Source organism: Eutrigla gurnardus, assembly GCF_963514095.1.
Source record: "Eutrigla gurnardus genome assembly, chromosome: 9".
Taxonomy (NCBI): domain Eukaryota; kingdom Metazoa; phylum Chordata; class Actinopteri; order Perciformes; family Triglidae; genus Eutrigla; species Eutrigla gurnardus.
In genome coordinates this window covers 15,208,182-15,219,304 of record NC_139923.1, presented here as the reverse complement: position 1 = coordinate 15,219,304, position 11,123 = coordinate 15,208,182, and the positions used below count along the sequence as shown (strand labels likewise).

Below are 11,123 nucleotides of genomic sequence, written 5' to 3'. Positions count from 1 at the left end.
TTGTTGCTCATCAAGGTGGAGCTAATTTTAAGTAGTTTGTATACTGATGGAAAATGTAATCTATAACATTAATTTGTGTTGAATGAAAAATCTTAATCTGCATAGGATCATCATAATACTGTATTGTGAAGTCAAGGCAATTGAGAATTATTCATAAACATTAGCCTGCCAATCACTGCATGCAGAAATTTGAAAAAGACGAACACAAACTGCTTTTTCTTTGCTGTATTGTCTTGGCAGTGTTTTCACACCATCATTTCTGACGAGATCTTTGTAGATTTTTTTTTTTTTTTTTTTTTACAATATATTCTATAATGATGTTGGCATTTATTCACAACTGTAATTTTAATAATGAAAAACGTATTTGTTGTTTTCCTGCAGGCTGCTTGGCAATATATGACTAGCCTATTACTCTTACTTTCTTATTCAACTAACAAAAATGCTTTCAAGACCCTTATAATGTTGATAATTTGTCTGGCATGATATATCGATGACTGTCGTTATTGTTATATTTTTTATACTAGCCATTGTTTAACTAAATACATTAAAATACAGTTAGTATTTGTTAAGGATTTTGCGATTTTTTTTTTTTAAAGGAGTCATCACCCGGAAATCGCAATTTCTCTTGTTAAAACATGCATATCTGTGTTTGACCTCAGTTGAAACTTGCCTGAAAGGCTGGAGTTTGAAAGTGGCGCCGTTTTTTCGCTTCTGCTCTTTTTCCGAACAGGAATAGCACACAAGGGTGTGCATTCCTAAAGCACGAGATTTTGATTCTGCGCCTTCGGTGACGTCACCGTGGCGGCTACTTGCATAAGCCCACCCCTCTTTCACCACCCAACCCCGCCCCGTCCGCTACCTGAAATCGCCGAAGCGCCGCCATTATGTTTTGGAGTCTGCATGCAGGCAAGCCCCCCCGGCTCTGTCCTTCCTGCGGCGAATCAACGCGCGCCTCATTACATATTATACAATGCACATCCGGACCAGTCAAAACCTCGCGCGTAATCTCGCGTGATAAAATCGCGGTACGAAAAAGGGTCAGAACAAGCTCAATGTTTGATTAAATTTTTTTTTTTTTTTTCTAATAAGTTTTACGAATTGATCCAAAGCGATCCAAGGGGCGCTGGATACGTATAAAACCAGGTGATGACTCCTTTAAACGAACGGTACGGAACCTATTAACGCATATCAGTTCCGGGTAGGATTTGTTTTTTAGTAACACATTTGGGACGCTGTCAGACATCATAGGCTAGGTAAAGTAATGTTGGTCTCTTTAAGCTGTAGTGTTGCGTTTAATTAGTCGTTTTGTGTGTATTTCAAAGATTTGATTCAACATTAGTCAACCGGATGTTTGTGCTTTAACTCTGACCTTTAGGACGCGTGTATTTATCTTTAAGTACGTTTAGCTAACTTAGCATGTGTAGCTATCTTATTTTTGGTATCAGTCAGACTAGCTACAGTTAGCTGAAATACCCTTTAATTTCAGAGTTAGATGATATCCGATTAAGAGGAGAATGTGTTGAAGGGCCTGTCAACATTGCACTGAAATGCAACTTAAGCGAAGTAGTTTAATTGTTACGTTGTGCGTCAACACACAATATCTATAGTAAGATGAACAACAAGTACTATAGAAGTCAAGTATTAAATACAAAATGTTTTTATACAATATATAAACATATATCACAGACAGTCACATAAAGAAGAACATAGAGCAGGATGTGTACAATTGTTTTAGGATTCTCTCAATCGTGGATGTGACTGCAGTCTTGTAACTCTACTGCTGGTGAACTCTAACCCTGTTTTATGGCAGAGAAACCAGTTTCCTCTGGAAGCTCTTGGTTTGATAGATATTAAGTCTTCCTGGGGATGAACCTTGTGATCAGCTGTCTGTTTTTCTGTTGGTTTGTGGAGAATTTGTTTCCATTTTGGTAAAAGCGTGTTGGTCGTCTTTCATCATCCAGCAGAGGTGATGTCAGATAAGCGCCAGCGTGCCAGAGTCCAGGGTTCCTGGGCCAAACAACTGCCACAACACTCGAGACCAACAGGTACTTTTTCTTGTCAATACTGTATTGGTAATATGTGACTCCTTCTGCCTGCTCCTTGAATGAGATAATTATTCATAAATGATGACGACAGCTTCTTATTTATTTTATTATTTTACCAGGTGCGGTCCCAAACAACCAACAGCCCAGACATGTCAACTCAACCCCTAGTTCTTGGGGATGTGGGCCACAGAAAACACCTACGCCATTTGAGTTTCATCAGCCCACCAAGGTAACAAATATAAAAGTCAATTGTGAATTTTGGGATATTTTTTTGGGATTGTACTGCCTGTCAGAAAGTGCTTAGTTTTTCTCTTTTCTGTCTATTCTACATTGCAGCCAGTTAGAGATGTTCCACCAGTCAAGGTGATAGAGTAAGTTACACGTTTCTATCTTCACTGTGTAGACTTTTACATATATTTGATATATTTTAAATGTGTTTCTGTCTCTTGCCTCACTATATTTCCTGTGTTATTTAGTTACTATGCACAAGTTGGTTAACATGAATAACTTTGTTCTGAACAGGCAAGCTGGTGATCATGAGGTCAGCCATGAACCATCAGGAGTTTCCAGGTGAGTACACTGTGACTGAAGATGTATAAATCAAATGGAAAAGAGGAGAATAACCAGTTTCCAAACCAGTGTGTTTATTGATGATAAACAATCTGTGATTGAAGTTTAGGCCCACTAGATGGCAGTCATCCCACAAGCAACAGTGTAGCTCTTAGTAAATTCCTCCTGGTTTATGTTACCCAGTAGGGCACATGGAAGTGAGACATATTTTAATAGTTTATAAACTATTATACTAACTTAAGGCATTGAACTGATGGTTTTATCAAGACTAAAATACCAAAAGCCACTCAAATTGCAGACAATCAAAAGCAGGAAAAGAGAGCCATAGAAACCTTACCGTCAATATTCTGTGATTGATTCTGTAACTGTAACCTGGATTGACCTGATTGATGTGCGAGCTTTGAAAAGAAATATAAATGGAAAAAAAGGAAATAATATTGATATTTAAATTCTGATATAAATCTGTGGTGGTTACTTAAAGGCATAGTAGGTCATTTGGGAAAAACACAGACACTTTGACTTGGAACACATCCGGGAACTGAAAAAGTCCCGCCTCCTTCATTGACAGACAGGCAGGCCACCCAATTATTTTCTCCGACCTGACTTTTTTGATTAGACTGGGTTTTTACAGTACTATTAGTACTATTATTGGGCCTCATTCACCAATATCTTGTTTTTTTTCTTCGTCGTCGTTCTGCCATTTTGAAGACTATAACCGCCGAGGAGGGACATGGCGCCTAAAAGCGATTTTGTTCAGAACCAGCGTGAATGAAAGGAGCGCCCTTCTTTGTGAGAGTGGGAGGCACTCCAGGACCCGGGGCAGACAGCGACTGAAACCGACTTTTTATTCCGCCTGTGATGCATTAATCCCGGGGACCGGTACGCTCACGTCCCGCTGTCCCCCCTGGAGCTCCCGGAGAGCAACTTTTACTGAGCATTTTCATCCACCTGTAATGGACCTCCCGGATATGACCTCTTGCCTTTTACAGTCAGTGTTATAGGCTACGACATAGTAATGGAAGGCTACCAAAAATAAACCAAAAAAAAAACCATGACAACATAAATCACTCTCTTGCTCGAGGAGTTAATTTAATTTAAATCCTACAGTATTATAACTGTAGAATTTTTAGAAAATGCAATAATCAATTATTTTAAGTCCTTTAAGCCCTAAACACCCAGGTTGACCCATTGTGGACTATCCTGTACAAACACAAAACATATGAGCTATATCGTGTATGTATAACCACCTTACATTTCTGGATACATCTGTGTGTGTCTGTCCAGACTGCGGCTGCTGCCTGGGTTTCTTCCCACGGAAGAGGCTGACTGGATGTTCAGTTCACTGTTAGCTGAGCTTCCCTGGTCCCAGAAGACCAACTTCAGACAGGGTGGGTACCAGGGGCTTAAGGATAAGCAGTATGGAAGAGGTTGAAGTGAGCCCATGATGTAAGCTGGAGGGTGAACAGGGTTCCCCCAATGCAGCTGATTTTCTGTTGAGTTTCATTACAGTGCAGTGTTGAATGTTTTCCTCATGTTTATGATACATAAAAATAACCAGTGTCAACAAAAGGCTACACAATCCTCTAAACGGGTTATTTTAACAAAATAATATGTTTATTCTGATAGACTTGTTCTGTGTTATTGTTTGCTACGAGGCACGGGACAATATGTACATTTAATTGATTCACGATATCTCTGCACAAATAGGGGAAAGTAAATTTAAAAAAATATTTTCATGTCCTGTATTTTTTTTAAATCTGGCACCATTTTTCATTTGTCTGCCATGATAGTGAGCTAGATAGATTTCTCAAGGAACTTGCAAAGATATTTACAATTTTCCTGAAATTTACCACAATCAATGTATTGTGTATTTTTATTGTGATCTATGATATTATCCCGTATCATCCCATCCCTATTTGGTACACGTCGCGGCAGTCTCTCTCTCCTTGCATGTGTGCAAGATGTGCAATGGCTTCATTTTGCAAAACAGCTGGTATTTTCCTCCAAAAAAAGAATAACTGGTATCCAGACAGACTATATACAGCGAGCCTGTTGAGCTGCAGCCAGACTTTGCCTCTGAATCAGCCTTTCTCTCAGCTGGCTCTCTTCCATCTTGTGTGTTATGCTGTGATAGCTCTGGAGCAGACAAACAGCATGTTAAAGACAACAAGTGACCAAGATGAACTTCAAGCACACATCATGAAGTTGTGTAATCTCAATCTCCATTACCCCCGAGACTTTGTTTGGGTTAAAGAGGAAGTACTGGAAAAAGGATGTTAACCCTCACCAGTCACCCCTACTATGTCCTCTGTCATTTATACTGTCTTATTTTAAATCCCTCTTGACTCAGTTTTTCCGACCATTGCTGAGTTGAGGTAAGATTTTGCCCCTCAATAGAATTTTTTTCATGGAAAGAGTAAGGCTTTTGGGAGTTGATAAATTACCATATATATGTTAGAATTAGCTCCAGAGGCCCAGCATATTTCAGTGCCATAAAAAGCAGTGGCTGCTTGAGCAGTTTGTTTTGGTTTCACTGTGTTCTCATGCCAGAGGGCTGGCTAGAATACACTAATGGCAGAGAATTGGTTCTTGGAAGAGAGCTAGTTGTTCCCAGAGAAAGAACGATACACCAAGAACAACAGAGGGAGACGGAGAGAAATTGGATCTAAATGATAGCCTTACCTTACCATTTGTGAGAATACGATGATCATTGGTGTAGATGATCATTGTTTGTTTGTGTGATATTGTTAGGAAAACCCATTGAATGTCAGAGCACAGAATACATGACGTCAGGGGAATGAGCAGAACGTATAGCAGTTATGGCCGCACTTGAACCTTATGTTGACTTTATGCTTAAACTTTTTGATAGTGGAAAAACACACTCGTAAATCAGTTCCGCTCTGCAGCACGTTGGTGCCCCACGGATCTCAGTTACGACTGTAAGGAGGTTACTGCGGTCAAGCTGGCCTCTACTTCAAGTAACACAGTCAAGTAAATCCGTACTAAAACTGTGGTATTTTTTTCTTAAAATACTGCATAGTAGCAACACCCTCTTTGTGACTGTAAATAAGGGCTTCATGTGAATACATTTTGAGAACTTTATGCAACTACAATATATACTGTTACAGATCGAGGCTGCAAAATGCCTTGACCATGACCTCAACTGCTTCTTTAGAGGTAAAGGTGTCTTTGTTCATGTGTTTGGTTCCAGGTGAGGCATACGAGGAGCCCAGGCTGACTTGCTGGTATGGAGAGTTGCCCTATACATATGCTCGCTCCACCTTGGCTGCTAACACACAGGTTAGACAAACTCATTAAACTTTCAGAACACCAAGAAGAATATTATCCAAACTTTGTTTTAACTTATTACTTTGTATGTCCCCCCCCCTTGTTTTCTTACCACGTCACTTTGTTTTTTCACTTTTAATCTTCTTTTTCCCCGGAATATTTAATTTTCCCTCGCTTGTTGTGTTGGTGTCTCATTTGTTTTAATCTTAGTCTCGCTTTCATTTACATTCAGTTTCGTTGTTTTACTTTTTCTCTTCCAAATTATCTGCTGTTTTTTCCTTTTTCCAATGTTTTTACCTTCATAGTGGCATCCATTGCTGTTAACCCTTCGCGAGCTTGTGGAGCAGGCTAGTGGATGCAGCTTCAACTCTCTGATGTGTAACCTGTATCGGGATGGCCATGACAGCATTGGCTGGCACAGTGACGATGAGGCCTCCTTGGGTAAACAGCCCACCATCGCCTCTCTCAGTCTGGGCGACACCAGAGTGTTTGGACTCCGGAAGCAGCCACCACCGGTGAGATGATGGTCAAGCATGAGAATTGGTGTCCATTCTCATGTTAGGACTAAGACATGTTAGTTCACATACTTATAAAGTATGTCTCTGAACACTGAATGTCTTGGAATGATTTCCTTATATTGTCTTGTCTTTTTTGAGAAGAAAAAAAAAGTCTTCATTATGTTTTCCTCGTCCAGCTCCCAGGATTCATCAAAGTGGTCTCATAAAGTATTTGATTTGGCCTTCTAAAACCTCCAGATACTCTTTCTGACCTTTTGCTGTTTGTCACGAGTTAGTTTGATGGTAAGACTTGGCTCACAGTCAAGGAGGTTATCTAATGCCTCCACCGCATGCTACTTAATAAAGCAGACCTACTGTGCAAAACAGAGGCATAAGTCAGGTATTGTGTTTAGACTCAGCAGAGTCTGTTTTTAATAGGGTTCTGTTATTTTGAGTGTTTAAGTATACAGTTCTCAGAAGGACTTTGTTAGTCATGATGTAGAAGAGTCGTAGGTGCATTTAGTTGTGGTTTGCAGGCAACAGAATGTGTTTATTCTCCTTTGTGCATTAATGGGTGTTTAGCAGGTGACAGTACACTGTAACAATTGTGTGTATGTATGTTATTATAGAGTGTGCTTTACTCTTTTCATGTTCCTGTGTTAGGAGGACAATGGTGACTACACTTATGTGGAGCGGATTCAAGTTCCTCTCAGTCACGGGACACTTTTGGTGATGGCTGGAGCCACACAAGACGACTGGCAGGTAGGCTCCACCATTCACCATCAGGCAAAGTGGCCCCTCAAAAAACACCAGCTATCCCTATTAAAACCCAAAATTCGACATGTGACTGGACAATTACAGTAAATAGTCTACACTGAACTGAAGACTGCACAGAACAGTGACACTATGTTATATGGCAATACTTTAATATTGACTAAATATATTCCGCCTTTGGAAGAGTAGAAAAGGAAAGCTCCACTTTTGTCTAAAATAGGTCATACAATTTAGTTGAACCTTTTTTTTTTAAACTTTATTTGTACAGAAAAAAACAAGGAAGGGAAACAAGGAAAGGAAAACAGACCATTCTGTCGAATAAAATCACAATAGAAACCTTTATGTCACTTTCATATAAGTCAAATTAATTTGAAATGTTTTTTTTTTAGAGCTATACTGATAGAAAGTGCCGCTAATAAAGTGAGGAAGAACTACAGAGATGGGGAAAGAGCTTTAAAAGTTAAAAAACGGAAAAGGTCACAGGTGTTTTATGGCGACACCTCCCTGAGTATCTCAACAAAGGTTTCATCTCTTCTTTAAAGATCTTGCCAGAGAAAGAAGATCACACCATCCATTAATTATTCTTCTGTCACTGCAATCCTGGTCTTCCTAATAAAACCTCCTGGCTTGGCTGGAGCGGTTGAGACGAGAGTGCTAAATATTTACTCAAACCTGCTAAACCACTTAATTTGTTTGAAAAAGGATAAAGGGTTATTTCTGCCTGTTCTAGACTTCCAGTCTTTTGACACTGTTGTGGATAAGCAGACTGTTCAACTCCTCTTGAGATGTAGGTGAAGGGTGTGTGTGTGTGTGTGTGTGTGTGTGTGTGTGTGTGTGTGTGTGTGTGTGTGTGTGTGTGTGTGTGTGTGTGTGTGTGTGTGTGTGTGTGTGTGTGTGTGTGTGTGTGTGTGTGTGTGTGTGTGTGTGTGTGTGTGTGTGTGTGTGTGTGTGTGTGTGTGTGTGTGTGTGTGTGTGTGTGTGTCACATGTTGAAAGTATTCTTGTACAAAAGTCAACAATGAGTTGAACCTTTTCCATGTGCTATTACAGAAAATGTTTCAGCCCTGTTTTTGCAAAGGGGAATATAGTTGCCTTTTATCCCATTTGTCAAATGGTAACAAAATGGTTTTGTTTTCACATTTTCTGCTTGACCTGTGTGTGGAGTTCAGATTGATTTGATTTATGGGTGAAACGATACAGCTGAAAACACGGAAAAAGACGTGAAAAACAAAGAAAAAAAAAAACACAAAATACCATCAGTAACATTTGAAATGTAGCATTTACATGTTTTTTAATAACATGGATGTTTTTTAGTTAATCAGCCATTGTCAGTGGTTTCCTGGTGGCTGTTTTGTGCTTATTTTTCTACTAAAAATGTTAAAAATGAAACATATTTCAAATGGGGCGTATTACACTCTACACTACCCTCTTATTTCTGGATAAATCACAAACACATAGAATACATGTACATCTTTTTTCTGTCTCTCTGTCTCCTCCAGCATCAAGTGGCTAAAGAGTACCATGATCGAGGCCCACGCATCAACTTGACCTTCAGAACTATGTCCCCAGAGCCAGAGGGACACAGGCCGGGCACCAAGCTGCGATTTACATCCTAGCAACCATTAATTCCCCTCAGAGAGAGGAACTTAAGACAGGAAACTGCGCCTGGTGGTTCTAAACCAAACAGTACCATATCTGATGGTTTCAGTGTGAACTAGGATTAAGCTCAGGAGTGATTGGGAGATTTAGTGTGTGAATGTCATCGTCCTTCTCAGTGAGCTAGCAGGCAAATTCAGCTGTTGAAAGAGTCTTATAAAGTCACTCAGATACGCGCCACACTTTGAATAACAGCTTCCTCCAACTTAAACAAGGATTTTTGCAACCCTGCCTGAACCCACATGTGAACCACCATAACACTGCAGTCATGACCCGCACTGTTTTCAGAGAAGCAGAAGATTAGAGGATAATGAGGGTTTACAGGCTGGAAAATGTCACCTCTTCATATTGGTTTGACTTTATTTATTTGTTCAGCACAGATAGTTGTTTCTGTTCATTTCAGTTAATAATTTAATACAATCTTTGCTTGGTATGCCAAACTTTCGTTTAAATGCAAAAGACCTGTGTTTACAGAATGTTATTGTCATTTGTTTATCTTGGGGAGCTTTTTGGAGAGAACATAGTTCCTATAAAAAGGAGAGGAACAAGTAAAGTGGACACTAATAGGCCAGTTGCAGCTCCATCAGGGCTGGAATTAGTCCATTGTCTTGTTGACATTGACATCTAAAATTGCGTGTATTTAGAAAAGCAGCCCATGTGTCTTTTTGGACCCACATGATGGGATATTCTGTTTATTTTGTTACACTAAAGAGATGCAAGAGCTGCTCTTGATTGCTCTGGTCGTGAAATAAACAATTACTTCTGAATCGCCTTCTTTTTTGTCCTGTTTTAAAAAAACAGATGTTTGTTGATTAACCATAACCTACGTTATTTAATATATAAAATTAAGAGTTTAATCCCTTAGTATTTTAGCAGGTTTTATATGAGACCGACTGGTCCAAACAATACCATGCTGTGATGAGAAGTTTGTCATGACAATATGCTACAATCTTTGCATAATGTTGGCAAAATCTCTGGGATATCTGAAACCAGAGACATTATATAACCATTGTTGTAACTATACCCAAAAGATGTGATAATGTTGTTGAATGAAAAACAATTCTTGTTTCATATTATGGTTTTAAATCATGTGCCACAGGGCATTCAGGCCTTAGGCATTAGGTCACTGGCCATGTAACATCAACTTGTTCCAATTATGCCTATCACCGTGCAGTTTATTAGTTGTCTGTATTGTGTGTATTGCTCCATCTGAGGGTTCTTCATAGCAAAACAATCCTGGGGTTCACTTTTCAAACTGTAGCCAACTCTAGACCCTCAAATTTCCAACACGTCAAGTCAAGTTTATTTTTATAGGAAATTTCATATTACAGTTAGCAGTCAGCAGCCTCAGGACTTCAGCGCACACTGCCGGACAAGAAAGCACAGCCAGAATAATAATCCCGGGAGGAGTTGAGTTAGTAACCGTAGAGATGCAGATTTAAATCAATTTATTTAATCAATAGCAGCCTTGATAATACTAGCAGTAAGAGTCAAACGAGACCACAGCATCGGTTCAGTCAGGATCAATTAAAAGCAAAAGACCAAAAAGTGCATTACAGTTATCAAGTCTACTGGAAATAAAAATATGAACCAGCTTTTCAGAATCTGACTGTTACAGGAGCCATTTAACTTGTTTCTAAGATGATAAAATGCAGTTTTAGAAATATAAGATGTGTCCTTTTTTAACTTAAAATCAGCATTTAAAATTTAATGTTTTTGACATGCTCCCAAGGTTTTACCTTTAGGGGGTTTACAGAGAGTGAATCAGTTGCCTCAGAGCCTTGGGACCTACTAGGAGAATCTCTGTTTTGTCCTTGTTATGCAGTAAGAAAGTTTTGGACATCCAATATTTGATATCCCAAATGCATTGGACGAGGTCATTCACTTGGCTAAGGTCATTGTCAGCGACAGATAAGCACAGCTGTGTGTCATCAGCGTGGGAGTGATATGAGATGTTATATTGCTGAATGATGAAGTGGATGCATTTACAAATTTAACAGTAGTGGACCAAGAATTGACCCTTGAGTGACTCCATACAGGATGTTGACTCAAAACAGAGAATGATCTTCCAGTCAGATGTTCAAGGCGCTGAAGCAGAATTATACAGTATGGTCAACTGTATCAAACCGCACTTAGATCAAGAAGTAGTAGCAGAATAGAAGCTTTACGGTTGTATGGAAATGTTTTATGTTTATGCGTGTATTCCCTCACATCCAATACTGAAATCAACTAAAACTAGTAGCCACACAGAGAGTAATCAATCAGTGGCAGTAATGTAAAATCTTGCAGTTAAC

The 11,123-nt window shown here is 39.3% G+C and overlaps 1 protein-coding gene across 2 annotated transcripts; it reads left to right on the top strand.

Moving 5' to 3' along the window:
* The first annotated feature begins 1,218 nt into the window (after nucleotides 1-1,218).
* Nucleotides 1,219-9,565, top strand: alkbh3 (alkB homolog 3, alpha-ketoglutarate dependent dioxygenase). 2 transcript variants are annotated; one of them, XM_084017528.1, is made up of 10 exons: nucleotides 1,219-1,253; nucleotides 1,965-2,045; nucleotides 2,165-2,274; nucleotides 2,382-2,416; nucleotides 2,568-2,615; nucleotides 3,900-4,003; nucleotides 5,827-5,915; nucleotides 6,209-6,418; nucleotides 7,064-7,162; nucleotides 8,673-9,565. In XM_084017528.1, exons 2-10 carry the CDS (start codon nucleotides 1,970-1,972, stop codon nucleotides 8,787-8,789), a joined length of 888 nt encoding a protein of 295 aa, XP_083873654.1. In that variant the 5' UTR covers nucleotides 1,219-1,253; nucleotides 1,965-1,969; the 3' UTR covers nucleotides 8,790-9,565. The 2 variants fall into 2 exon arrangements, with proteins under 2 accessions (XP_083873654.1, XP_083873655.1); XM_084017529.1 differs by having other exon boundaries at nucleotides 1,232-1,253; nucleotides 1,962-2,045.
* Nucleotides 9,566-11,123: the final 1,558 nt, after the last annotated feature.